General features: G+C 59.3%; 1 protein-coding gene across 1 annotated transcript; it reads right to left on the reverse strand.

Moving 5' to 3' along the window:
- On the reverse strand, nucleotides 1–12,050 carry AIRE (autoimmune regulator). Its single transcript, XM_058427910.1, has 14 exons — nucleotides 11,919–12,050; nucleotides 11,313–11,487; nucleotides 10,911–11,066; nucleotides 10,467–10,541; nucleotides 9,616–9,729; nucleotides 8,457–8,602; nucleotides 8,190–8,270; nucleotides 7,048–7,163; nucleotides 5,875–5,974; nucleotides 5,109–5,291; nucleotides 4,383–4,504; nucleotides 3,728–3,830; nucleotides 1,776–1,838; nucleotides 1–653 (listed from the first exon to the last, which is right to left on the reverse strand). Exons 1-14 carry the CDS (start codon nucleotides 12,048–12,050, stop codon nucleotides 582–584), a joined length of 1,638 nt encoding a protein of 545 aa, XP_058283893.1. The 3' UTR covers nucleotides 1–581.
- Nucleotides 12,051–25,033: the final 12,983 nt, after the last annotated feature.

Below are 25,033 nucleotides of genomic sequence, written 5' to 3' on the forward strand. Positions count from 1 at the left end.
GACATTGGAGCTGAGATGTCAACGACGAGAAGCCAGACTCAGAGCCCTAGGGGAAGGAGTGTCCAGGCAGAGGGAACGCCTAGCGAAGGCCAGCAGGTAGGAACAAGCCTGCTGGGGGAACAGAGGGAGGCCAAGAGCACAGTGAGGGGTGAAGGCCGGGGGTGGGGACCTGACCACACAGGGCCTTGCGGGGTGGACAGCAAGGGCTTGGGTTTTGCTGGGGGGCCGTGGGAGGCAGGGAACAGAGCCTTGTGGTTTTGTTGGTGAACTCCTGCCCACAGGCACCGCTATTCCCTTACGGCAAGCTCCCTTCCAGCCAGCCTGGCCAACACTTCAGGCACCAGGCGTATGAACGCCCCAAACAAATGCCCCCACTGAAGAGCATCTCGAAACCACAGGTTTTAATTTCCAGGCACATGATGGCTGGTGTCCCCAGAAACACAGGGCTGTTTACAGCCAAGGACTAACAAGACGTGGTGCTGTCCCCTTCTTGGTCCCAGCCGACCAGCTTCCAAGGCTGAGGAAGGAGGTGTCCTTCTCAGCACCCTCCCATCAGAGCTGCGTGTCCCAGCCGTCCGGGGTCAGGAGGGGAAGGGGGCTGCTGGGCGGGCCATGCTCTGGATGGCCCACTGCAGGATGCCGTCGAAGGTGTGCTGCGGGACAGAGCGATGGTGAGAACCTCCAGGTGCGCCCCCGCCACGGCCACAGAATCGTGGCCATCGTTACGAGAAGTCACCGTCCAGCCTTCCCTCTAAGTCAAAGGTGGGGAAACTGAGGCCCGAGGGTCCACGGCACAGGCCAGTCAGAGGACCCCGTCCTGTGTACTTCACCGCATCCCATAAGCCTAGGGCACATCCCCATGGCAGTTCATGGCAGTTCTGCCTCCTCGGGTGGCTCCTTCGGGGTGGGGGGTCAGGGCCAGCTGCTTATTTTGCTCAGGAGCCTGACGCTCCCACAGGATGGGGCCACGGGCCCCACGATGCCAGCAGAAATAAGGCCGCCGCCCCGGAGAGGCTGTGAGCCCATCCCTCATTTCTCCAGCTATATCCGGGGACCCCATCCAGCGGGGCAGCTCCATTACCCAGCGCTGGGTCCCCTGGCCCACTCTCAGGCCCTGGGGCTCTACAGACACCTGCATGGTCAGGGTGTGTGGGGCACGGCCACTGCACAGGGCAGGACCCCTGCCCCATGGTCAGCTGGGACCCCCAGGTGCCACATCAGACACTGAGAAGAACCCGTGCAGGCTGGAGGAGTTTATCCTCTTGCCAAAAAGAGCGCCCTTAAAAGTCACATTTTCCCCACAGATTCTACCTGCCCATCTTAGCGTAGAGAGGCCTGAGTTGGGAGGGGAAAGCAACTCTCAGAGGGATGGGGTCTGGGACCCCCCCACTCCCACACCCCACTCTCCCTGGGAAAGTGGACTTGAGCCTGGTGCTCGAGCCCCTGCCTGCCAGGGTCCAGGCCCTCGGGGGAGGGGCCGTGTGGGGGCTCTTGTTGGGCAGGGGCTGGGGACGCTCAGCAGCACTGGGCTCCTGCAGGGGGAGGGGCCAGGGGGGCTCCTGCGAGGGGGCTGGGGGGGCTTCTGTGGGGGGTGCCAGGTGCTCAGCAGCACTGGGGCTCCTGGTGGGTGGAGGAGGGACAGCCTGAGTTTCCATGGCTCAGGAGTAGTGGGGGCTGGCAGTCCTCCCCCAGAGTGGGGGACCTGGGTGCCGGCTGAGGCAGGGGAGGGGGAGTGGAGGAGTGGCAGGTGCAGCCGAGGCCAGGGGAGGCATTACCTCACTCAGAAGGGACTCCAGGTCATCCCTGTGCAGAGCGGGCTCGTGACTGGCAGTGTCATCCTGGAACTCAGGAAAGGGAAGAGGTCAACCCAACTCCCACAGCCCTGGCGGGGACACAGAGGCCGCACAGGGACACAGAGGCCGCAGGGCCTAGGGGCCGTGGGGGTGTTTCCCCCACACTGAGATGGGAATTCTTACACCCAGCTCCATTGGGGGCGGGGGCACAGGGCTGTGTGGGCATGATGGGGCTGCGGCTGCCTCCCCAGGGTCCTGCCCACTGCCCACTGCCCACGGCCAGCTGCCGCGGCCCCCAGACAGCCTCCACACTGTGTGGCCTCCTGGAGAAAACGAGGGGGCTCAGGGAACCAGCAAGGAAGTCCCACTCTGAGAGGGGAAGTCTGAGGTCCAGAGAGGAAAGTGCCTGGTCCATGCCACCCCCGCCCCCGACAAGCACCACCAGGGCCAGCCCACGCTATGAGTGAGTGACCAGAGTGGGGGAAGGTGCCCAGGCAGGCACCCCCAGCAGAGAGGAGACCATATTAAATAGAACCCTGTGGAATTGCCCATTTGTAGCCCCAAACAGCCACATCCCAGCTCCTCCACTCGGGTGAACACTGGCGCTGCAAGGCCCGGCAGCCCTGCGTGGCTGAGGGAGGGGCTGCCTGGTCTGGAGGAGAAAGCCCCTGGATGCTCCCAGGGGGTGGGAGACATGCTCAGGACGGGGTCTGGGGCCAAGCCCAACCACCCTGGGGGAAGGGGACAGGCTGGGGGGGCAGGGGCCAAGGCCAGCCAGAACTTTTCCTGTAACATGGCGTTACATTTCACATCACCATGACAAGAGGGCTCTACTGTTCAGAGACAGAACCCAGGAGGTTAATGACGAGGTATCCGCTGCAGGAGCAGCTGCAGGAAAGCTGCCTAGGGCTGGGGAGGGGCATCTGTGTAGGCCCAGCTGGGCCCCTGACTCCAGGTGGGTGGTGTGAGGAGGGAGGCTTCTAGAAGGAAGGGGACAGTGACAGCTGTGGGCCACGCCACTGTTCCACAAGAGCCCCAAGGGCAGGGCTTGGTCTGAGGCTCGTGCCATGCCAGGCCAGAGCCTGCATGCCGGGGACGCCTGTCACCTGCCCGGGGAGTAACACGCTGGGGCGGGCTGTCACCCTCCTGAGGAGTACCACGCCGGGGTGGCCTGTCACCCACACGGTGTATACAGGGTAGAGGCACAGCTGGGAAAGAGCATGGGCCAGTGGAGCAGGTGGGACATGTAATCACCCCAGGATCCCTAAAGGCTCCTCGGTGGCCAGGATGTGCTCAGGAGGCCTCTGCTGGGGACGGTCAGGGCAAGAGGCCACCACCCCTGGAGGCTCCTGCAGCAGCGACTCGGGCCTCCCCCACACCCAGCTCCAGGGCAAGCTCAGCCGCCCCAGCAGTCGGGGTGTCCGTGCCACCCAGGTCCTCTCTGACACCAGAGCAGGAGGACAGGAAGAACTACTGGCTGGACCTGGGGTCGCTTTGCCTCTCTGAGAGGGCTCCGGCCACACAATGGGGTGGATCCTGGCCCCAGGGAGGACTGGGGGTGAGATGACCTAGAGGGGTCGGACAGGGTGGGGGTGTGCTCCTGCAGGCGTGGCACTCCTGCTCTCCCTTCACCCCACCAGGGCGCCCTGGCAGGACTCTCAGGCTCAAGCTGTGAGGCAGCCACACAGCCAACCGTGATGTCAGTCACCAACCCTCGGGGGGAGCTTCCTTTTTAACTATATTTAAGTTGCCAAAAAGAATTGGTTTAAAGGGACAATATTTTCTACAGATAATGAGTACATGGTCAGTGCATATGGTGCAAACCCTCGAAGCTGGCACCCAGGGTCTGCCCTGAGATGTGCTCCCCCCACCCCAACACAAGGGGTTCCCCACCCCCAGCACCGGCATGCGTGGAGGGTCCCTGCGGCACTGACCTTGGCAGGCCCAGGGGCCAGGCGGGCGGGGCTGGGGGCCAGCGCCCCCTCCACAGGGGCCGGGGTCACGTCTCCTGAGCAGGATCTGCAGCGCAGGCCCGTCCTGCAGCAGAGGATGAGGGGCTGCCAGGCCTGGGGGGGAGCAGGAGTGCCACCTCCGGGGTATGGGGTGTGGGGTGCTGGGGGGAGGTGTCGGGTGTGGGGTGTGGGCGTGGGTGGTGAGTGGGGGATGGGGGTGTGAGGAAGGGGTGTGGGTGTAGGTGGAGAGTGGGAGTGGTGGGTTTGGGTTGGGTGTAGGGTGTGGGGTGGGTGTAGGGTGTGGGTGGGAGTGTGGGGTGGGGGTGTGGGGCATGGGGTGGGGTGTGGCTGTGGAGTGTGGGTGAGGTGCAGGGTATGAGGTGGGGTGTAGGTGTAGGGTGTGGGTGGGGGTATGGTGGAGTGTGGTTGTGGAGTATAGGGTGTGAGTTCGGGGTGGGGGTTGTGGGTGGGGTGCAGGGTATGGGTGTGGGGTGGGGTGCAGGGTGTGGGTGGGGTGTAGGGAGTAGGGGTGTGGGTGGGGTGTGGTTGTGGGCTGTATGGTGTGGGTGAGGAGTGTGGGGTGGGGTGTAGGGTGTGGATGTGGGTTCAGGCCTCCACGCCTACCACACTCACTCACCCAGTCTGGGAGGTGCCCGCTGGGAAGTGGCAGCGCCAGTGGAAGGCGGCGGCACAGTGAGTACACCGCAGTACGTCTGTACCATCTCCACACACCCCGCAACGCGCACCAGGAGCCGGGTTCTGTGGGAGGCGACAGCACGGGGTGACGCGGGGGGGCGGGGGAAAATGTAGCTGAACCCGAACCCGTGCCCTGCGCTCTCCCCTGGGACCACCCAGGGCTGGACGGCGGGTCTGCGTGCAAGTGAGAAGCCTCACGGTGCCACGCAGGCTGCAGGACAGCGGGGCCAGTCCCATCCCCAGGAGGCAGGGGCGACTCAAGCACCCTCAGGCTGCTGCCTGCAAGCCTGGCACCTGCACCTCTCTCCTGCTTGGCGGGCCCAGCCTCCTTTGGGGCTGAGTGCGGGAGTCTCCTAAAGGGTGGTGCCCACAGGGGTGCAGTGAAGGGAATTGAGGCAGGGAGGGGAGAGCTCCCATGTGTGCTTGGACATCGCCCCCTTCACTGTCGTGCCTCGTTGGGGGAGCAGTAATGCCCAGGGCCAGGAGCTGGAGTGGAGGTCTAGGAGCGTCCCCTTCCCCCCGCAGCCCCCCACGCTCCCCCCACAGCCCCAGGCCCTGTGCCTCCCACAGCCTTTCTCGCCTGGCCTCCCTCTCCTCCTGTTTCAGGTGAATTCATCCGCCCCGTAGGTCCTTGAAGAGCCCACCCTGACCCCCACTCCCCGCTCACCTGCTGGCCCTCAGGGCCCACACACAGCAGAGGGTGCAGGGCCGAGGAGTCCAACCCTGGCAGCGGGGCTGCAGAAGGCAGGGCCGGCAGGTGCTTGTAGACAAGAGTGGTGTCCATGCCGGCTAGGGGCTCCCCGGGTGGACCTCTCACCTCCTCTCCCGCCGACCTAAGCCCCGGGGGGAGCTGGAACCCAAGGGTCAGCATCAGAGGGGCAGCGGGCACCTGCCCGGCACCACCCGGGAGTCAGTGACTGCTGGGACCCTGAAACCCGGGGCAGCAGGGTGGGGGCGGAGCGCCGGCAGGGTGGGGGCGGAGCGCCGGCGTGGTGGGGGCGGAGCGCCGGCAGGGTGGGGGCGGAGCGCCGGCATGGTGGAAGGCGTCCACACTGAGTGGGAAAGTCTGTGGCAGTTCCTGGCTCTGTGGTCCTCCCTCCTTCCCTGTCTACACACAAGGGGCCCTCAGGGCTGTCAGAGGGAACACTGGGTCTGTGCACAGTAGCCCTCCTATCCTCACAGCAGCAGAACGATGAACACATCTTCTGGGGCCGTTATCAGGGCTCATAGTGCCTCCCCTGGGGTGGACCCGCAGCCAGACCTGGGTTTAGGCCCATAGGAACCACGATGGGGACTCCACCACAGGAGACCACAAGGACCGGGCTTGGACATGGGGGGCATAGTGCTATGGCTGGGGCAGGCCTGTCCCACAGGACTCCGGGGGACAGACGGACAGGAGGGGTGGCCTGGCTAGGAGGCGGCATGGCCTATACCGGGCTCTCCACCGGTGGCTCCTGGGGCCGGGGCTCCTCTGCTCGGGGCCGCATCTCCTGGACTGTCGCCTGCAGGCAGCTGGAGCACCTCCAGGTCCCACTACTCGTGTGTCCACCAGTCAGAGACATGCAGAACAAGACAGCGGGTGACAGATCCCCAAACCCACAGGTGGAGCTCGAGGGCTCTGCACCATGTCCTTTTGCAGAGTGGGAACCGAGGCACAGCAGAGAGATGGGGAGAGACACAGGAAGGGAGAGCCCAGCGAGGGGACATTTACCCTTCACGGGGTGGCCCTGGCCAGCGTGATCAGGGTCCCCTTGGCATGCTCGCTGATGAACCCCAGGAATCCCCAACACCTGCGAGCCCACAGTAGCTTTGCCTGCCTCTCAGGGCTGGGCCCTGCCAGGGGCCTCCCTAAGCTGACCCACCCGTTTCCTTAAGGGGAATGGCACCCAGCAGAATGGGAGGTGATCAAGGGCAGAAGAGACGGCAAGGAGGAACGGCTTCAGGAGCCAAGCAATGACCCCCAATGTGCCCCTTATTCTAGTGATGACGCACGAGGCTGAGAGGGGGCTTGGTGACGGCCACTCAGGAGCTGGGGCAGAGCCTCGCCTGAACGTGGGTCCCCACTCCACCCAGAGCTCTTCCTCCCACAGACTGCCACGTCCTGTGGGGTTGGAATGGGGGCAGGGCTCGGTGGGCTGTGGGGAAGGAGCGCCGGGATGTGAATGCACAGGAGGCCTCCCGCCCCCACTAAGCCCGGGGTCCTGTGCATTGGTGGACAAACTCCCACCTGCCCTTGGGGGCGCAGCTCTGTGGCCTCTGTGCTCCCCAGCCCTGTCTGGGGTGGGACTCTGGGGTGGGGCTTGGGGGCGTGGGCTGCAGCCTGGGATGAGCTTGGACAGGGTGGCATCTTCACCCTGGGCCTCTGTTCTGCTTTGCTGCCCTCAGGGGCCCAGCTGTCCAGGCTGGGCAGCCAGTGTGGCCAGGCCGGGAGGCAGGTGGCAGGGTGAGAAAACCCCAGGCCCCAGCCCCACGGCCCAGTGACCTGACTCAGAGCCCCCTTCCATCTTGGATGGGAGAGCCTTGGGGTAGCTTCCCTTCAGGGTCAGTGGGTGGAGGTGGCCGTGAACCGGGGTGGCCCGGTTGCGCTGGCAGAGGTGCAGGCTCACCTGGGGATCTCCTGGAGCGGAGGGGACAGGCAGGCCAGGTGGAAGGCCCGAGGGCAGCCGTCACAGCAGATGAGCTCCCCGCCGTCCCGACACACGGCACACTCGTCCTCATTCTTCTGGCACAGGCAAGAGACGCTCATGCAGACTGGGCTGCGGTGCAGCACCCTCCTGAGAGCCGCCTCCTTCCGGAAACGGCTCCCCCAGCAGCATCTCTGGGTACCTGAAGTCCCCAGTCCCTGCCCTGCTCCCATGCTGCCAGCGCCTGAAATTCCGCCCTGACCTCCTGTTCCCCATCCATCTGGTCTCCAACAGACACCCCCCGGGGCCATCCCTATTGGGAAGAAAACCCAGTTTCTTGCAGGCTGCCGCGTTCCAGGTGCCTCGGAACTGTACACGAACCACACACACCCTTCCTCGCAGGGCAATGGGGCCAGGCCCAGGGAGGTCTCTCCCGACCTCAGCGCCTGCTGAGTCCTCCACCTGCAGCCCCCACCGTCCTTGTGCCCTGCCTGGATGGTGCCTGCTGTGCCTTCAGGGGTCTCCCAGGTACCACCTCCTCCAGAATCCCCCCAGACAGCCAGGCTAGGCTGGTCCTGCACAGCAATGACCTCACTCATTCTAACAATCCCCCAGACGCCCACCAGCCCGGGTGTTCCTGCAGTGCAGGACTGGGCCCTGTCATTCCTAAATGTCAGGGCCCCACAGAGCCCCTGGTGCCAAGTGGTCAAGATCTGTAACCCACCATGGCAGGCACCCACCACACTGCTTCTACCCCATTAAGAAACCATGCTGGGGATGAAGGATGAGCTTGGCATTCCCAGTGGACCCTTGACCTCCTGGCTATAGCAGCGGTGCCTGGCCCACCCACGGGCCCAGCTGAGAGCAGCAGGTACAGCCTGGACCAAACGCCATGCTTTTAAGAGCCTGAGAGGACCTCGCTTTCTCTGACTTATTTAAAATATTACCATTGTGTATTATCAGGAAAATAATACTGTCTCTTAAAGAAAAAGAGCTCTACCCTGTGGGTAGGGGTTCAGGCCCCGGTGCTCATCCCTGAGTGCCCAGGTCAAGGCAGAAGCAGCAGGACCCGCCCAAGGGGAGCAAGGGCAGACAGGGGCCCCTCCTGTGCTCTAGGGCATTACCTGGTGGAGCTGGGGGTCACTGGGGAGGGCCGGAGGGGCGGGAACCCTGCCCTGCTGGCCCAGCCTAGCCTCACCTCCACCCTGCAAGGAAGAGGGGCGTCAGCAATGGGGGTGGCCTGAGCAGCCTGAGGGTGCACAGGCTGTGGCACCAGGCATCTCTCGGCAGCAGCCCCCAGCCCCCAGCAGAGCCACTCCCCCAGAGGCAACGCTGTTCCTGGGGCGGGGGTGCATCGAGGCCGGGCTCCCCAGGGACGGTCAGGGGCTTACGGGGGCAGCGCCCTGGGCTCCCTTGGCTCGAACCAGAGGCTTCGGGCCACTGCTGCTGCGGGTCTTGTTCTTCCCACCGCCGTGGTCTTCGAACTTGCTGGGAGTGTAGAACTCCCCGCCGACCTGGATGCACTTCTTGGAGCCCCCTGGGAGGAGATGCCGGCTGGTCCTGGCTCACCCACCCAGCAGGACCTGCCTTGGCAGTCCTGCAGGCCCCGGGCTGGGGTCTAGCAGAGACAGGTGGAGTTCCCACAGCCTGCATTCCTCCAGCCCGCCCCCACCCCGGCTGAGTCTGGGGCCCGGGGATTGTCCTGGATCTACACCAGGGTGTTCAACAGTGTCCCTCAAAGTTCACATCCACCCAGAACCTCAGAGTGTGACCTTACTTGAAATTGGGGTCTTTGTAGATATGATTAGTTAAGATGAGGTCACACTGGCCCATAAGTTCAATGACTGGTGTCCTTATAAAGAGGACACATGGGAGATGGCTGTGAGGCCACAGAAGCAGAGGCTGGAGCGGTGGGGTCCTTAGCCCAGGAACAAGGGGCACAGGGGTATCCCCATAATGACCAGGAGCTGGGAGGGACAAGGAAGGATTCTTCCCTGGACCCGATGGCACGGTGGGTCTGCCGCCAGCGGCCCTGCTGTGCCCTGGTCAGATGGCACTGGTGATTGCATGGGGTCAGCAGCTGGCCAGGGAATGGGGGGCGAGGACGCTGCAGGCTGGCCAGGGAATGGGGGGCGAGGACGCTGCAGGCTGGCCAGGGTATGGGGGCAAGGACGCTATGCTACAGGCTGTCCTGGTTGAAGAATGCCGATACCCTGGAGGGTCTCAGCAGCACAAGCAGAACTTTCTAAGAATGCAACCCCATGGCCCAGGAGGGCCCATGCACATGGATGGAGGTGACTGCGGAGTGCTGCACATCCTGGGTGGGGACGTGGGCCTGGACCACCGGCCTTGCAGAAGGTCCCCGGACAGGGAGACTTCAGTGCCCACCCTCCTCCTCCAAAGTCAGCAGAACCACAGGCAGAAACTCTGGCTACCTGAGCGACAGCCCAGTCTGCTGTGGGACCACCAGGATGCAAAGGGGCGCAGTCCTCCATCCATCTTGGAGCCTGGGTCTCCCCATCAGCCCCATCTCCCCACCACAGCGTCTACCTGACTCAAACACCTGCTGGATGAGGATCCCCTCCACGGCCCCTCGGGCTCCCGGGACGTCCCCGGAGGACACGGCCACAGCTCTCTGGACTGAAGCTGACATGGTCTGAATCCCTGGGAAAGGGAGCACCCATTGGGGTCACCTGTGGGGACATACTGTATGCCAGGAGCAGGCAGTACTGGGCTGCAGAGCCCTTTCCTTCCAGCCAGGGCAGGCCGAGGAGGGGACCCAGTCCTGCCATGTGCAGACAGCCCACAGGTAAGTGCAGAGACATGAGAATGTGTGTGTTCATGTGTGCACCCATGGGTGCGTGTGCTGGGGGGTGGCAGTGTCAGCAGAGCTGGCACAATGGATAGGAAGGCATGACCAATGACCAGCCCCACCCCCCCATGACATGGGCCCTGCGTTGTGCTGGGAGAGACACAGAGTACCTAGGCTCTGCCCTCAGGGAGATAGGGGATCCCTGGTGTCCCGTGCCCTGGGAAGGAAGGAGAAGGGGACAGGAAGGGTTCAGCCTGCATGCAGCTGGGGGCCAGGGATGATTTTCTGGAGGAAGCCATGTCTGGACTGGTCCTGAAGGATAGGGAGTGGATGGGCAGAGAAGGTGCCTGAGAAGGGGGTCCCAGAACCAGGGTGCAGTGGGGGCAGGGGTGACTGGCAAGATCGTGCTTAGACCCAAGGTGTCCCCTTCCTGGGTCTGGTAGTGCAGCTTAGGCCCTTGGAATGACACGCCAGGCCAGCACGTCCCCAGCCCCTAGGACAGGGTCTCAGAGGGCAGGCCCTGCTCTGACCCCTGACCCCTTGCCCCTGGCCAGGGAGAAGGGAGGCGCTCCCACTGGGCCCCGCTCACCGTTCCCGAGCGGAAGGCGCTGCTGCTCTGCGCTGCTCTCCGGCTTCTTGGGGGGCTTGGCCTTCAGTTGAGAGCCTGAATGGGGGAGCTGGGGGCAGCCTGGCCTCCCCTCTCGGTGGGGGTGAGTGCTGGTGGGCAGGGGCCCGCGGTGGGATGGCGTGGAGGGGGGGTTCAATGCTGGGTATTCCCTTTGCCAGGCTCTGGTTTCTCATCAGTGAAAAGGAAATGAAACCTGCCTGCCTACTTCGCCAGCCCTGGGGGGCTCAGCCTTCGGGCAGGAGAGAGCTGAGAGGCTGGTCCAGTGTGTTGGTCTAGTACCCAAGGGAGACCCCCACAGCCCCAGGCAGGCTGGCTCCACGCCCAGTGGTTGGGAGCCCGGGTGGGGAGAGGGTGTGGGCTCCCGGGGAGGACTGGAGACCCCAGCTGGCTTCCCCTGCAGGGTACCTGAGCTGGAGGTGCCCCTTGGAGTCAGGGCTGCTGGCACTGCAGCTCGAGTCTCTTCTGAGGCCTTCCTCTTGGTGGGGAGTCTGGGAGGCGGTACCAAAGCCTTGGGGGCGGCCGGGGGCTTCCTGCCCTTCCGGGGCTGGCTGAGGTCCACATCTGCAGCTCAGGGGCAGGAGCAGGGTCCCAACCTCAGGGTTTTCTCCAGGGAGAGGGTGGGCCCCAGAACTGGACACCCTGGCCAGATGGGTGAGGCCTGACCCCTTTGCCTCTTAGGATCCAAGACGGTCCTGGAACATCACCCACGGGCTCCTCAAACACCACTCCGGGTCCAGTCCAGCTGGGCTGAGCAGGTGACAGCAGCTGCCCCAGGCCCCCAGCATGGCCGAGTCCACCAGGACCCACCTTTGGGGAAGCTGTCCAGGATGGGCTGCAGCCGGCCATAGCGCTCCAGGTTGTAGTCCTTGAACAGCACCCTCCAGAAGTCCAGGATGGCTGTGGAGTCCTGGGTCAGCAGCCAGGACAGGAGGGCGTGGAAGGCCTGGGGGCAGCCCTCCTTTTCCTTCAGACGAAGCGTCTCCTGCGGTGGGGTGGCATGAGGGTCCCAGCATGGTCCCCCGCACCCTGCGGCCTGCCCATCTCCACCATGACTAGAGGGTGGAGCTCCCAGCCGGAGGCGCCGGCGACCTGGGCAGCTCTGGGCCCAACTCCTCGGCTTGTGGTAGGGTCAGGTGGTGGCGTAGGGGTGTTGAGGGTGGGGCTGGGGGAACCTGGAGGCCATTCCCTTGGCTTGGGGGTGAGGTGTGGGGACGGCTGGGGGAAGGGGACCAACTTCTAACTTGTCTTCAGGGACACCCCTGGCTCCTTGTAGGGAGGGAGCTGGGGAAGGCTGGAGGGGCCTGGGGATCTGGAGGGGCGGGGAGGCATGGGGCGGGGTGCTCCTGGAACTTCCCTGGGGACTATCTCTGGCTCACAGGGCCTGGGGGCAGCGGGGGGCGGGCGGGGGCCCACCTGGAACTTGTCCTCGGGGACCACGTCGTGGTCGGCCAGCGCGTGCAGCAGTGGGAAGGCGCTGTCCACGGCCACTGCGATCTCCGTGCGGTGCAGCCTCAGGAGCCGGCGGAGCGCCGCGTCGGCCGCCATGGGGTCGGCGCCGGGACCCGGGGCTGGGGCGGACGCGGTGGGTCCCGGGACACTGGCAGCCCCTCGCCTCGCCTCGGGTCCCGGCGGGGCTGTGGGGCGTCCGCGCCGGCTGTGCGCCCGCCCGTCTCCCCGGTCTGCGAGCCACGCGCGCCGCTGTTATACCCCCGCGACCATGCAAAGAGCAAAGGCCGCTCCTCCCCGGCGCCCAATCAGGGCCAGAGCCTCCAGCGGGGCCACTTCCCCGTGATGGAGGCGCTGCTGTCCCTCCCTCGCTCCCGGAAAGTCTCCGGACACGGCCTGACTCACCCATCGGGGCAGCTGCCTTGGGGGCTGGGGACAGAGACGTGCTCTGTGCGGGACTCAGAGGCCTCTCACTTCCGAATGTGGCCCGGTCCTGCCTCAGCGAGGGCCCTGCTCGAATGGGGCAAAGCCGAGACAGGTGCCCTGGGCGGGGAGGCTCAGGTCTCAGGGCCCTGGCAGGGGCTGCCCAGGGTGCACTGGCCCCTCCCAGTGGCCGGCAAGAGGCTCCATGGAGGCTGGATCGGGGTGGTGTCCCTGGGGGACCTCCACACAAGCTGAGAGCCCCTACTCAGGGGCCCGCCTGGGGCTGTGGGAGGAGCCGGACGGAGGCCTGGTCTGATGGAGGAGACGGTACAACAGCCCGGGCGTTGCCGGGGAGCCTCCTGACCTCCCCATCTCAGGCTGGCGGTGAGAAGCCAGGCCAGTCCTTTCCTTCTCTGAGCCTCAGTTCCCTCATCTTTAAAAGGGGCACATTTGCCTGGGGATTGAGGCTCGCATTGACCCCCTCCTTCCTTCCTTCCTTCCTCCAGGTGCTTTAGAAGGAAGGCGGCCAGCCCCACAACAGGGGTCCTGAGTGTGGCCCTGAGTGAGAGCTCCCAAGGGGTCTTCCTAGGACCAGTGACAGAGGCTGAGGGATGCTGTGGCCTGGACGGGAGCTTCTGGGGGCATCTGGGAAGGTGTCCTGGAGGGGAGCTGCAGTGGACAGGAGCCGAGGGTCCCAGGTGGACGTGAGTGGGGACAGTGCCCCCAGTAAAACAGGACCAGGTGCAGAGGCCTGGGGCCTGCAATGATGCTGAGGCTGTGGCGGCCCCGCAGGCATGGCCTGGAGGGGGGGCGGCCTCAGTGGGAGGCCTTGGTGACACAGTCCCCTTGTCCGTGCGGTCAAGCCAGGGAGGCAGGCCCTGTGTGCAGGCTGCAGAGAACCACGAGAGGACTCTGGGCACGGGTGTTCCCACTGAGCCGGAGAAGGAGATGACCTGGCCAGCATGGGTTAGGGCTGAAGGATGGACGAAGGTACCAGGAAGCCTGAATCCGGGCAGCGCTGGGCTGGGGGCTAACTGATGCAGTGAGGGATGTCACCAAGATTCCCACGTGGGCAGGCATGCCGTTTGCTTTTGGGCAGCCAGAGTCCAGGATGGGGAGCGGCAGACACCTCTCCTCTAGACCGGGGGTCAGTCTCGGTTTCTTCTACCTCCTTCAGGCCCAGGGTCCCCCTGAGCGTTCTGCATGTCTGAGATTGCTCCGGAAAAGACTTTAGGGGTGTTTGGGAAGAAACCTGGGAAGGTGGGGCCGGAGGTGGTGGCCGAGGTGGTCAGCCTGGGGTCAGGTGCTGGGGACGTCGTGGGGAGCTGCGGGGGAGGGGGTCCATCTCAGAAAGCCAGCGGTGGCTGTGGAGTATCGGGCAGTGCAGGGTCGGAACAGGCTGGCTCCTGTGTGGAACGTCCTGGGAGCCTTGAGCGGGGAGCAGGGCCCTCTCGCTGCCCATGCCTGGGCGTCTCTCACTCCCTGCACTGTGCCTTCTGAAGACCCCGAGAGGGAAGCCCCGTGCCTGCGTGCCTGCCTTGCCGGTCCCCGCTCCAACAGGCACATCCTGTCCCCAGTCAGGCCGGGCTGCTGCTCTCTGGGTTTCCTGCCCTCTCCCCTGCAGTTCTGTATTTACAGCAAAAATATTTAAATAAGTGCAAGCGACAGTCGCACAGAAGCCCAGCTCTGCACAGGATCCCTGTCTGCTCCTGAAACACCCCCATTCTCCTTGCTCATCCATGGGCAGGCGTCTCACGAGGGGAGAGCTCACTAACATCAAGTTCAACGGCAACCCTGGGGCCCACTGGCTCCACATTCATGCACAAAAGCCCCTGGGGTGCCAGGGAACCAGCGCACACAGCTTTGGGATGACCAGTAACTATTGCTCCCAGCAACTCGGCTTTCGTCTCTCCTTTGAGGCTGTGGGGAAAAGAAAGAGAGATGAGCTTGTGAATGTGTCTGTATGGAAAGCAGACAGAAGAGACTCCATTTTCATCTGTAACTCCACCACCAACCCTGTGCTCCCTGAGACATGTGCTGTGTCAACTGAGGGTTAAATGGATTAAGGGCTGTGCAGGGTGTGCTTTGTTAAACAGATGCTTGAAGGCAGCATGCTTGTTAAGAGTCATCACCACTCCCTAATCTCAAGTACCCAGGGACACAAAACTCTGCGGAAGGCTGCAGGGACCCCTGCCTAGGAAAGCCAGGTATTGTCCAAGGTTTCTCCCCATGTGATAGCCTGAGATATGGCCTCGTGGGAAGGGAAAGATCTGACTGTCCCCCAGCCCGACACCCGTAAAGGGTCTGTGCTGAGGAGGATTAGTGAAAGAGGAAGGAACGCCTCGTTGCAGTTGAGACAAGAGGAAGGCATCTGTCTCCTGCTCGTCCCTGGGCGATGGAATGTCTCGGTGTAAAACCTGATTGTATGTTCCATCTACTAAGATAGGGGAAAACTGCCTTAGGGCTGGAGGTGGGACATGAGGGCAGCAATACTGCTCCTTAAGGCATTGAGATGTTTATGTGTATACATATCTAAAGCACAGCACTTAATTCTTTACCTTGTTTATGATGCAGAGACCTTTGTCCAACGTGCTTACCTGCTGACCTTCTCTCCACTATTATCCTATGATCCTGACACATTCCCCTCTCCGAGAAACACCCAATAATGCTCAATAAATACTAAGGGAACTCAGAGGCCGTCCTCTGTATGCTGAGCGCCAGTCCCCTGGTCCCCCAATTTCTTTCTCTATACTTTGTGTCTCTTTCTTTTCCAAGTCTCTCGTTGCACCTAACGAGAAACACCCACAGGTGTGGAGGGGCAACCCCCACTTCAGAGGCCATCCTGCCCCAAAGTCACCCCCTGCAACCTGGTGGCTTTTCTCTCCCCAGATGGTTAAGTGAGTCAATGGATGCCTTAGCCCAGAGATAGTTAAAGGGGAATTAAAAACTGCAAAGCGAGATCCAAGTCTGCACTTCACTTTTTAAAAAAGACCTGCAACCTTTGCGGGTGCACCTGTGTCACTGGGCTGGGGCCTGACCCCTGTGGGCAGGCGTCACCCAGCCTCTTGCATGGAGGTTTAACAAAGAGGCCCCTGTAGAATTTTGGACTTTCCACCAAGCCGTGGGGCTTTCCATCCCAGCCCCTTGCCCGCGGGTGATATGGAGCCGCCAAGGCTCCCTGGAGGTGACATAGACCCCTGGAGGGGGGCGAGGGGCTGGGGGCTTGGCCCTGTCTTCAGTGGGGCTGATGCCTTTGTGGGACTGAGCCTCAGTTTCCCCAAGAGGCGCCTGGGCAGCAGAGCTCTGGGACAGTATTGGGCTCCATCCCTGAGCCCCGTGTCCTCGGCTGGAGCGGGAGGGCCCGGCAGCCCTTTCTCCCACATCTGTGCTGTGCCCTTGGACGCCTGCGGACCTGCCACGCCCCGGGCTAGGCCCTGAGAGCTTTGTGATTCTGCTCACTCCATCAGCAGAACGGTCTCCTCAGGTCATCGTCGTGATTAGTGCCATCCACAGATGTGGAAACTGAGGCCCGTTGCGGGGAGGAGCTTGGCCAGAGTCACGCAGCTGCTAACAGGCAGAACCACGACTCGGACCTTGATGCACGGAAGAACAGAGGGTCTCCAGGTCTGTGCTCCTGCTGTGCCGGGTGCCTGTCAGGTGCCCAGGTCACCTCAGAAGTTCTCAGCCTGCAAAGAGGAGGGATGTTGCCCATGTGATGTGTACAGAAGTTGGGAGGAGCCAGGTCCTAATGGCAGAGCAGGGAAGGGGCTGGAGGGGGCTCAGCCTTGGCCCCTCAAACGAGCCTGGACTCCTTGCCTTCTCCCCTGCTCCAGATGGAGGTTCCATCCCCTGTGGCTCCCTGGAAGGGCCAGGCTCCCAGAGGCCTGGAACCTGAGTCAGGATGGCCTCGGGGGACATGGATCCCTGGCCAGGCCTTGGCTCCTGGAGGCCCTGGGCCCTGCTCCTGCAGCCTGGCCAGGTGGTCTGGCATCAAGGGAGGTGTGGGTCTCCTCAGAACACTTTGTGAGGACCCTAGCACCCTCTTGGCCACCAGCTTCCTCACTGGGCCTCAGTTTCCTCACTGTAGAGAGGAAGTTGCCTCTGCTTGTTGAGGGCGGGACGACCATTCCACATGGGTGTCCAAGTCAGGGAGGCAGCTCCGAGCGCCGGTGAGCTCAGAAGAACCCCTGCTCACCCAAGGGCTCAGCAAAGAGGGACCCCCTGCCCCCTCCCCTCCTACTACTCTTGCCTCAAACCTGCCCCACTGGTTGGGCCTCAGTTTCCCTGGTCTGGCCTCTCGACTGCGTCCCACTGTGGATATGTGTCCAGACAGTGTCACTTTTCTCAGTGAACTAGGTGGTGCCAGATTTTTTTCTTCTTTTTTTTGAGACAGAGTCTTGCTCTGTTGCCCAGGCTGGAGGGCAGTGGCGTGATCTCGGTTCACTGCAAGCTCCGCCTCCCGGGTTCACGCCATTCTCCTGCCTCAGCCTCCCCAGCAGCTGGGATTACAGGTGCACGCCGCCACGCCCGGCTAATTTTTGTATTTTTAGTAGAGACGGGGTTTCACCATGTTAGCCAGGACGGTCTCGATCTCCTGACCTCGTGATCCACCCGCCTCGGCCTCCCAAAGTGCTGGGATTACAGGCGTGAGCCACCGCACCCGGCCTGAATGTTTTATAATTTTACGTTTACATTTAAACCTTTGTGATCCCTTCCAAGTTAATATTTACAGATGTGAGACCTAGGCTGGGGCTCTTTGCCCCTACTCTATGGGTGTCCAATTTGTTGAAAGGTTGTCTTTCTTCCATTAAATTTATTTTATATCTTTGTCAAAAATTAGTTGGGCAGTAAATCAAATGGATCCAAGACCTACATAGAAAAGCAAAATCTACAGAACTCTTAGAAGAACACATTGAGAGAAATCTTCATGACGTGGATTTGTTAGTATTTTCTTAGATGTGATGGCAAAAACATCAGATAAATAAACTGGACTTCATCAAAATTAAAATGTTTCTGTAGGCCAGGCACAGTGGCTCATACTTGTAATCCCAGCACTTTGGGAGGCCGAGTCAGGTGGATCACCTGAGGTCAGAAGTTGGAGACCAGCCTGGCCAACATGATGAAACCCCGTCTCTACTAAAAATACAAGAAATCAGCCGGACGTGGTGGCGGGCACCTGTAATCCCAGCTACTCAGGAGGCTGAGGCAGGAGAATCGCTTGAACCCAGGAGGCAGAGGTTGCAGTGAGCCAAGATCTTGCCATTGCGCTCCAGCCTGGGCAACAAGAGTGAAACTCCATCTCAGAATAAAATAAAATAAAATAAAATGTTTATACAATAAAGGACACTGTCAGGAGAGTGAAAAATCCCCCTGGTGAATGTTTGAAAAATCACATATCTGATAACGGTCTAATATCGAGAACATATGGAGAACTCTTAGACAATCCAATTAAAAACTGGGCAAAGGACTAAAATAGGCCTTTCTCCGAAGAAGATAGGCAAATGGCCAACAAGCACATGAAAAGATGCTCAGCATCCTCAATCGTTAGGGAAATGCCAATTAAAATCAAATGAGATACCACTTTACCCCAGCTAGGATGGCTATTATCAAAGAACAGAAAATAACAGGTGTTGGTGAGAATGTAGAAAAACTGGAATCCCCACAAGTTGCTGATGGAAACAGAAAGTGGTGCAGCCACTGTAAAAAACAGTTTGACAGTCCCTCACATAATTAAATATAGAATTACTATATGATCTAGCAATTTCACTTCTGGGGATACACCAAAAAGAAATGAAAGCAGGTATTCAAGGCAAAGCTTGTACACAAATGTTCATAGCAGCACCATTTACAACAGCCAAAGGGTAGAAACAACCCATAAGTCCATCAACAGAAGAATGGATACATAGAACGTGGCATAGCCATATGATGGAATATCATTCAGCTGTAAATAGGAATGAAGTACTGATGCCAGCTACAATGTGGATGAACCTCAAAAATGCTATGCTAAGTAAGCCAGACATGAAAGAGACACACATGGTATGATTTCATTTATATGACATACACAGAATAGGCAGATCTGTAGAGACAGAAAAGAGATTGGTGGTTTCCAGGGGCTGGAGAGAAGGGGAAATGAGGAGTGACTGTTTAATGAGTATGGGGTTTCCACTGAGAGTGGATGAAAAAGTTCTGGAACTAAGACAGTGATGACTGTTGTACAATATCATGATGTACTAATTGCCACAGAATTTTAAACTTTCAAATGGTTAAAATGGTAAATTTCATGTTTTGTGAATTTATAATACAAATTAATTAATTAAAAAGCAGTTGGGCATATTCGTATGAATCTATTTCTGGGTTCTCTGCTCTGTTCCATTGGTCTATGTGTCTGTTTATCAATATCACACAGTCTTGATTACTGTAGCTATATAATAAATCTTGAGACCTAGTAAACTGGTTTCTCACTTAATTCTTCTTTTTCTTTTCTTTTTTAGTCTCTCTCTGTCACCCAGGCTGGAGTGCAGTGGTGCGATCTCGGCTCACTGCAACCTCCGCCTCCTGGGTTCAAGCGATTCTCCTGCCTCAGCCTCCCAAGTAGTTGGGATTACAGGTACGCGCCACTACGTCCAGTTAGTTTTTTTGTATTTTTAGTAGAGACAGGGTTTCACCATGTTGGCCAGGCTGGTCTCGAACTCCTGACCTCAACTGATCCGCCCCCCTCAGCCTCCTAAAGTGCTGGGATAACAGGCATGAGCCACCACGCCCAGCCTCAAATTGACTTCTGTGTATGGTGTGAAGTAGGCAGGACCTGAGGTTCATCCTTTTGCAGGTGCACGTCCAGTTGCCCTGGCACTGGAAATACCCCTTTCTCCATTGAATGGACTTTGCTCCTTGGTCGAAGGCCAGCTGTCCACAGGCATGAGGTCTGTTTCTGCATCTTCCCCCTTCCACGGTCCGTGTGTCCATTGGTTCACCTGGGCCCTGTGGTCTTAGTGACCGTGGCTCCACACAACCACGTCTTTGGAGTCCGGCCACACAGGGATCCTGTTGCTTCTGCTCGTAGAAGTCCTTGGCATTTCTGTAGGAAACTTGGGGTCACCCTGTAGATTTCTAGAGCTGCATCCTTGGGGCCACTTGAACCCCTCAAGGCTTTTGGTGGGGGAAACCCCTTCTTGGCTCCCCTCAGAGGCCCCCCATAACCTGCAGAAACTCGCCCACACCCAGGACCGAGGTTGAGGTCAGGCCTCTGCCAGCCTGCCCGGCGGAGGTGCTGGTGGGTGTGGCCGCCACTGGATGGGCTCCCAGTGCCACTCACATTGCACCACTCAGGGGGAGCCCAAGGTGCCCACGCAGGGGTCTCCAAGGACTTCCTAGAACAGCGCCCCCTCCCTTCCACCCTCCACATCTTCCCTCTGCCCACCTGCTCACTGCCAGGGTAGGTGGCTCTCCCCTGCTGGGCCTTCCATCAGCACCAAGGGGTCGGCAGCGTGGCACCAGGGAACAGCCCTCTGGCACCCCCACCCCTGGCGTGGCCCCATCAGCACTGGGGTTTGTAGTAGGAGCTCTTGTTACCGAAGGGGTTAAAAACAAGCAGCAAACACAGCCGGCTCCACCATAGTCAGAAAGCCCAGAACAAAAGGAAGGGAAGAAACCACCACAGGGCGTTGAGTGCTGACGGGAGCTTCCCACAGGGTCCGTCCCCATGAGGCAGTGCAGAGGCGCAGGACAAGGAAAGGATCCAGAACGCATCGGCCAACCCTGAATCCAGAGTCAGACGGTGGCCCTGACAGAGGGAGGTGGGTAAGTGGGGTGTCCTCAGCAGGAAGCCCAGGGGGAGCCTGTCGTCTGGACCCGCACAGGGCCACCTGTGCCGAGGGGCATCCTTACCCTGGCCCCATTGTGACAGTCCTCACCTGGGGCCCTGCCCGTCTGGTGTCAACTCAGGTGCTCAGGGCTGTGCTGGTTTACAGGCTCACCCTGGGCAGGAAGAGCCCCCCACTCCGAGGAGGAGCCTGTGCTCAGAGGGGCCCCAGGAGCCTTCTATGCTGGCAGCCTCCCATGGCCCTTGGCACCAGAAAGGAAACCACTACACCCTTGGTCCCCTCCTGGCCCAGCCCAGCACCTGCTCTTCCTCCAGACCCCAGCGCAGCTTGACTTCCCAGCCCCTCGTTGCTGGCCTTTTGCTGGGCAGCCAGTCCCTGTTCCCCCCAATGGAGGAACCCTCCCTCTGCCCAGCAGGCCTGCCTTCTGGCCTCACCTCTGTATCTCTGCAGGGTCCCCTGGCTATCCCAGGTTCCCAAAGAACCCGCCCCAGCCCACTTAGCCTCGAGGCCGCAGCCCTGCCTGGTGGGTCCACTTTTCCCCGAGGTTTGGCTGGCTTTCTCCCAGCGTCTGCCCAGGGCCTGCCCTGGAGCAGGTCTGGACACACCCGCTGCATGGACAAGAGAAAGAACAGGGCTCCCTCAGCCTCTCCACCCGGCCAGAGACAAGGGGAGCAGGCCCCAGAAGTGCTGATGGGTTAGTGCTGGGGAAAGGTGCCAACCCTTGAGTGATAGCCACGTGTGCAGAAAACACACAGGGAATCTCCAGGTCAGAGGGCCTCTGCAGGCACCCCCATTCAGGCATCCTCAGCCCTGGCCCTGAGCCCCCAGGCAGACTCCAGCCATTCCTCAGCCCTGCTGGGTCTCTGGTGTGCTGGTCCTGAGCCACTGCAGGCCATGGAAGCAGGCACTGAGGCCAGGGTGCTCTGGGGACGTCCCTTCCACAATGTCCCCACCTGCTCCTGACCTGCTGAGGCACAGAGAATAGAGGAGAATGTGGCCTGGTTAGGGGCTGGAAGGGAGTCCTCTGAGATTAAGAGGAAGGACAAAAGAACGGAAACTACCCAAATGTCCCTCAGTGGGGGCAGGTGAGAGACCAGGCGTCCTTCTCCACAGATGATGGGCCAGCCAGCAACGGGAAGCCGGGACCGAGTGCTCAGACTGCGTGGGGTCCAGCGTGCCACTGTTTAATCTGCATGCATAAGCATGGCTTCAGTTGTAGACATATGCATAGATTCATTCTGATGTTAAAATAGGAACTAGGCCGGGCACAGTGACTCACACCTGTGATCCCAGCACTTTGGGAGGCTGAGGCGAGCAGATCACCTGAGGTCAGTAGTTCGAGACCAGCCTGGCCAACATCGTGAAACACCGTCTCTACTAAAATTACAAAAATTAGCCGGGCATGGTAGCAGGTGCCTGTAATTCCAGCTACTCGGGAGGCTGAGGCAGGAGAAACGCTTGAACTCATGAGGTGGAGGTTGCAGTGAGCCGAGATCATGCCATTGCACTCCAGCCTGGGCAGCAAGAGCAAAACTCCGTCTCAAAAAAAAAAAAAGAGGCCGGGCGCGGTGGCTCATGCTTGTAATCCCAGCACTTTGGCAGGCTGAGGCGGGCGGATCGCCTGAGGTCAGGAGTTCGAGACCAGTCTCAACATGGAGAAACCCAGTCTCTACTATAAAAAATACAAAATTAGCCGGGCGTGGTGGTGCATGCCTGTGATCCCAGCTACTCGGGAGGCTGAGGCAGGAGAATTGCTTGAACCTGGGAGGCGGAAGTTGTAGTGAGCCGAGGTCGCACCATTGCACTCCATCCTGCGCAACAAGAGGTAGACTCCGTCTCAAAAAAAAAAAGAAAAAGAAAAAAGAAGAGGAAAGAAGTGGAAAGATACATCATGTTCCTAGATTTCACTTTTTTTTTTGGCAAGGTCTCACTCTGTCACCCAGGCTGGAGTGCAGGAGTGAGACCACGGCTCACTGCAGCCTCGAACTCCTAGACTCAGTGATCCTCCCACCTCATTTTGGGTAGAGATGGGGTCTTGCTATGTTGCCCAAGCTGGTCTCCAACTCTTGGCTTCAAGAAATCCTTCCAGCTCAGCCTCCTAAAGCACTGGGATTACAGGTGTGAGCCCTTGTGTCTAGCTGGCTTTAATTTTTTTTTTTTTTTTTTTTTGAGACAAAGTTTTGCTTTTGCTGCCCAGGCTGGAGTGCAATGGCGTGATCTTGGCTCACTGCAACCTCTGCCTCCCACGTAACTGGGACTATGGGTGCCCACCACCATGCCCAGCTAATTTTTGTATTTTTAGTAGAGATGGGGTTTCACCATGTTGGCCAGGCTGGTCTCAAACTCCTGACCTCAGGTGATCCACCTGCCTTGGCTTCCCAAAGTGCTCAGATTACATGCATGTGCCACGGTGCCCGGCCTGGATTTAACTCTTTGATAATATTTTTACAAGTCAGTTCTTCCTTAATTAGTGTGTAAATCTAATACCATTCCAATCCAATTACCAACGGGATTTTTCAAAGAACTTGATTTAATGTTCTTGTGGAAGGTGAGTGAACATGAGACAAGACAGTTCTGAAGACTGTCACACGGCGTGGGGTGTTTAAACATGGTGTAAAGCTACAGCCAGCGTGGCAGGAGCTCCGAGGCAGAAACTGACACACCCCTGGAAGGAAGTGCAAAGCCTGAGACCCAGGCACTCAGAGAGGCAGGTGATTGACACACGGTTTTGAATGCATCAGGGAATGGAGGGCGTATTCAAAAGTGATCTCTAGAGAACTGGATAGTAATTCGCAAAAGCCATGGCAAACACTAAAATTATTCCAGTTAGAATTAAAACATAAAATGACTTAAATGAAGACATGAAATGATGAAATGGAAAAAACGAAATAAAATACCCAAAGAAAATAAAGGTGCATGCTTATACCATCTTGGGGTGAAGAGGAACTTTTTAAATGTGTTAGGAAGAATGGAAATCTAAAAAAAGACTCGTAGACAGGGCCAAGTGCAGTGGCTCACGCCTGTAATCCCAGCACTTTGGGAGGCCAAGGCGGGCAGATGACCAGATCAGGAGTTTGAGACCAGCCTGGCCAATATGGTGAAACCTTGTCTCTACTAAAAATACAAAAATTAGCCATGCATGGTGGTGCGTGCCTGTAACCCTGATACTCAGGAGGCTGAGGCAGGAGATTTTCTTGAACCCGGGAGGTGGAGGTTGCAGTGAGCAGAGATGGCACCACTGCACTCCAGCCTGGGCAATAGAGGGAGACTCCTCAAAAAAAAAAAAAAAAAAAAAAAAAATTAGCCGAGTATAGTGGTGCATGCCTGTAATCACAGCTACTTGGGAGGCTGAGGTTGCGGTGAGCCAAGATCACAGCATCGCACTCCAGCCTGGCAACAGAGCGAGACTCTGTCTCAAAAAAAAAAAAGAAAGAAAAGAAAGAAAAAAGAAAAAGAAAAACAGGCCGGGTGCGGTGGCTCACGCCTGTAATCCCAGCACTTTGGGAGGCCGAGGCGGATGGATCATGAGGTCAGGAGATTGAGACCATCCTGGTTAACATGGTGAAACCCCGTCTCTACTAAAAAAAAAAAAAAATACAAAAAATTAGCCGGGCATGGTGGCAGGCGCCTGTAGTCCCAGCTACTCGGGAGACTGAGGCAAGAGAATGGCGCGAACCTGGGAGGCGGAGCTTGCAGTGAGCCGAGATGGCGCCACTGCACTCCAGCCTGTGCGACCGAGCGAGATTCCATCTCAAAAAAAAAAAAAAAAAGAAAAAGAAAAAGAAAAAAGAAAACTGCCCCTCCTTGGAGTCAAAACCGGCCCCCAGGAATTCTCCCCTTTCCACTTGTGCTGGTGGGAACAGCCCCGCAGGGCAGGGAAGGTTGGGTGTGGGGCTGGGGTCAGGGGACAGATGGGCCTGCTGCACCCGCTGGCTCCTTCTCATCACTTTCAATCTCGTGAGCTCCTGAAAAACAAAACTCTTTGGAATAAAAGGAGGAGAAAACAATCAAGGTCATTTACTCAAACACAGGGAAGTGATCTTACTGTCATCGTCGATATTCTCTCCCTTCACTTTTTTTCATTAAAAAAAGTAACTAAGTTAGAACAGCTTTAAAGTTACACAAACCTTGAGGCTCTAGTCCAGAACTGCCACAACCCCCACCCAGCCCTCAGGCCGCCATGGACACTGTGGTTACCTGAACAAACCTGCAGATGCACCAAATTAGAGCCAACGAGCCACATTTTATTCAGATTTCCCACTCCCTGCCGCCCCTCTCTGTCCCGGGATCCATCCGAGATCCCACGTGACACTTCATTGTCCCAGTGCCTCAGGGTCCCCCCCGCTGGGAGTTTCTCAGACTCCCCCGTTGGGCGGCCTGACAGCTCCAGGGAGGAGGGCTCAGGCACTGGGCCGCCTCTGCTGGGACCCAGCAGTTCACTCCTGGAGAGGCTGGGCAGTGGGTGGGGGGAGAAAGCCCCCGTGCAGGGCACCCACCCAGGCGAATCCTCCCGAGACACTGGCCTGGGCCAGGGGCCAAGGGGCCAAGGGGCCATCAGGCTGCCCCTGTGTGGTCACCCCTCATGCAATACTTGCAGAAGGAAGTCCCCAGGCCCAGCCCACACCTCAGGGGGGTTACCTCCCGCAAGGGTCTTCTCCCACTTTCGACGACGACCATAATTGCCCTGTGGCTGCAGCCCTGCCCCGCGGTCCTCCGCCCCCTGCTCTGAAGCCCCCAACCTCCCTCCAACAAAGTCCCCCTTCCCAACCCACCCCACACCTCCCACAGTGCCCCTCTGCCCACCCCACACCTCCCACAGTGCCCCTCTGCCCACCCCAC

The sequence above is a fragment of the Hylobates moloch genome, unplaced genomic scaffold (assembly GCF_009828535.3).
Source record: "Hylobates moloch isolate HMO894 unplaced genomic scaffold, HMol_V3 SCAFFOLD_14, whole genome shotgun sequence".
Taxonomy (NCBI): Eukaryota; Metazoa; Chordata; class Mammalia; order Primates; family Hylobatidae; genus Hylobates; species Hylobates moloch.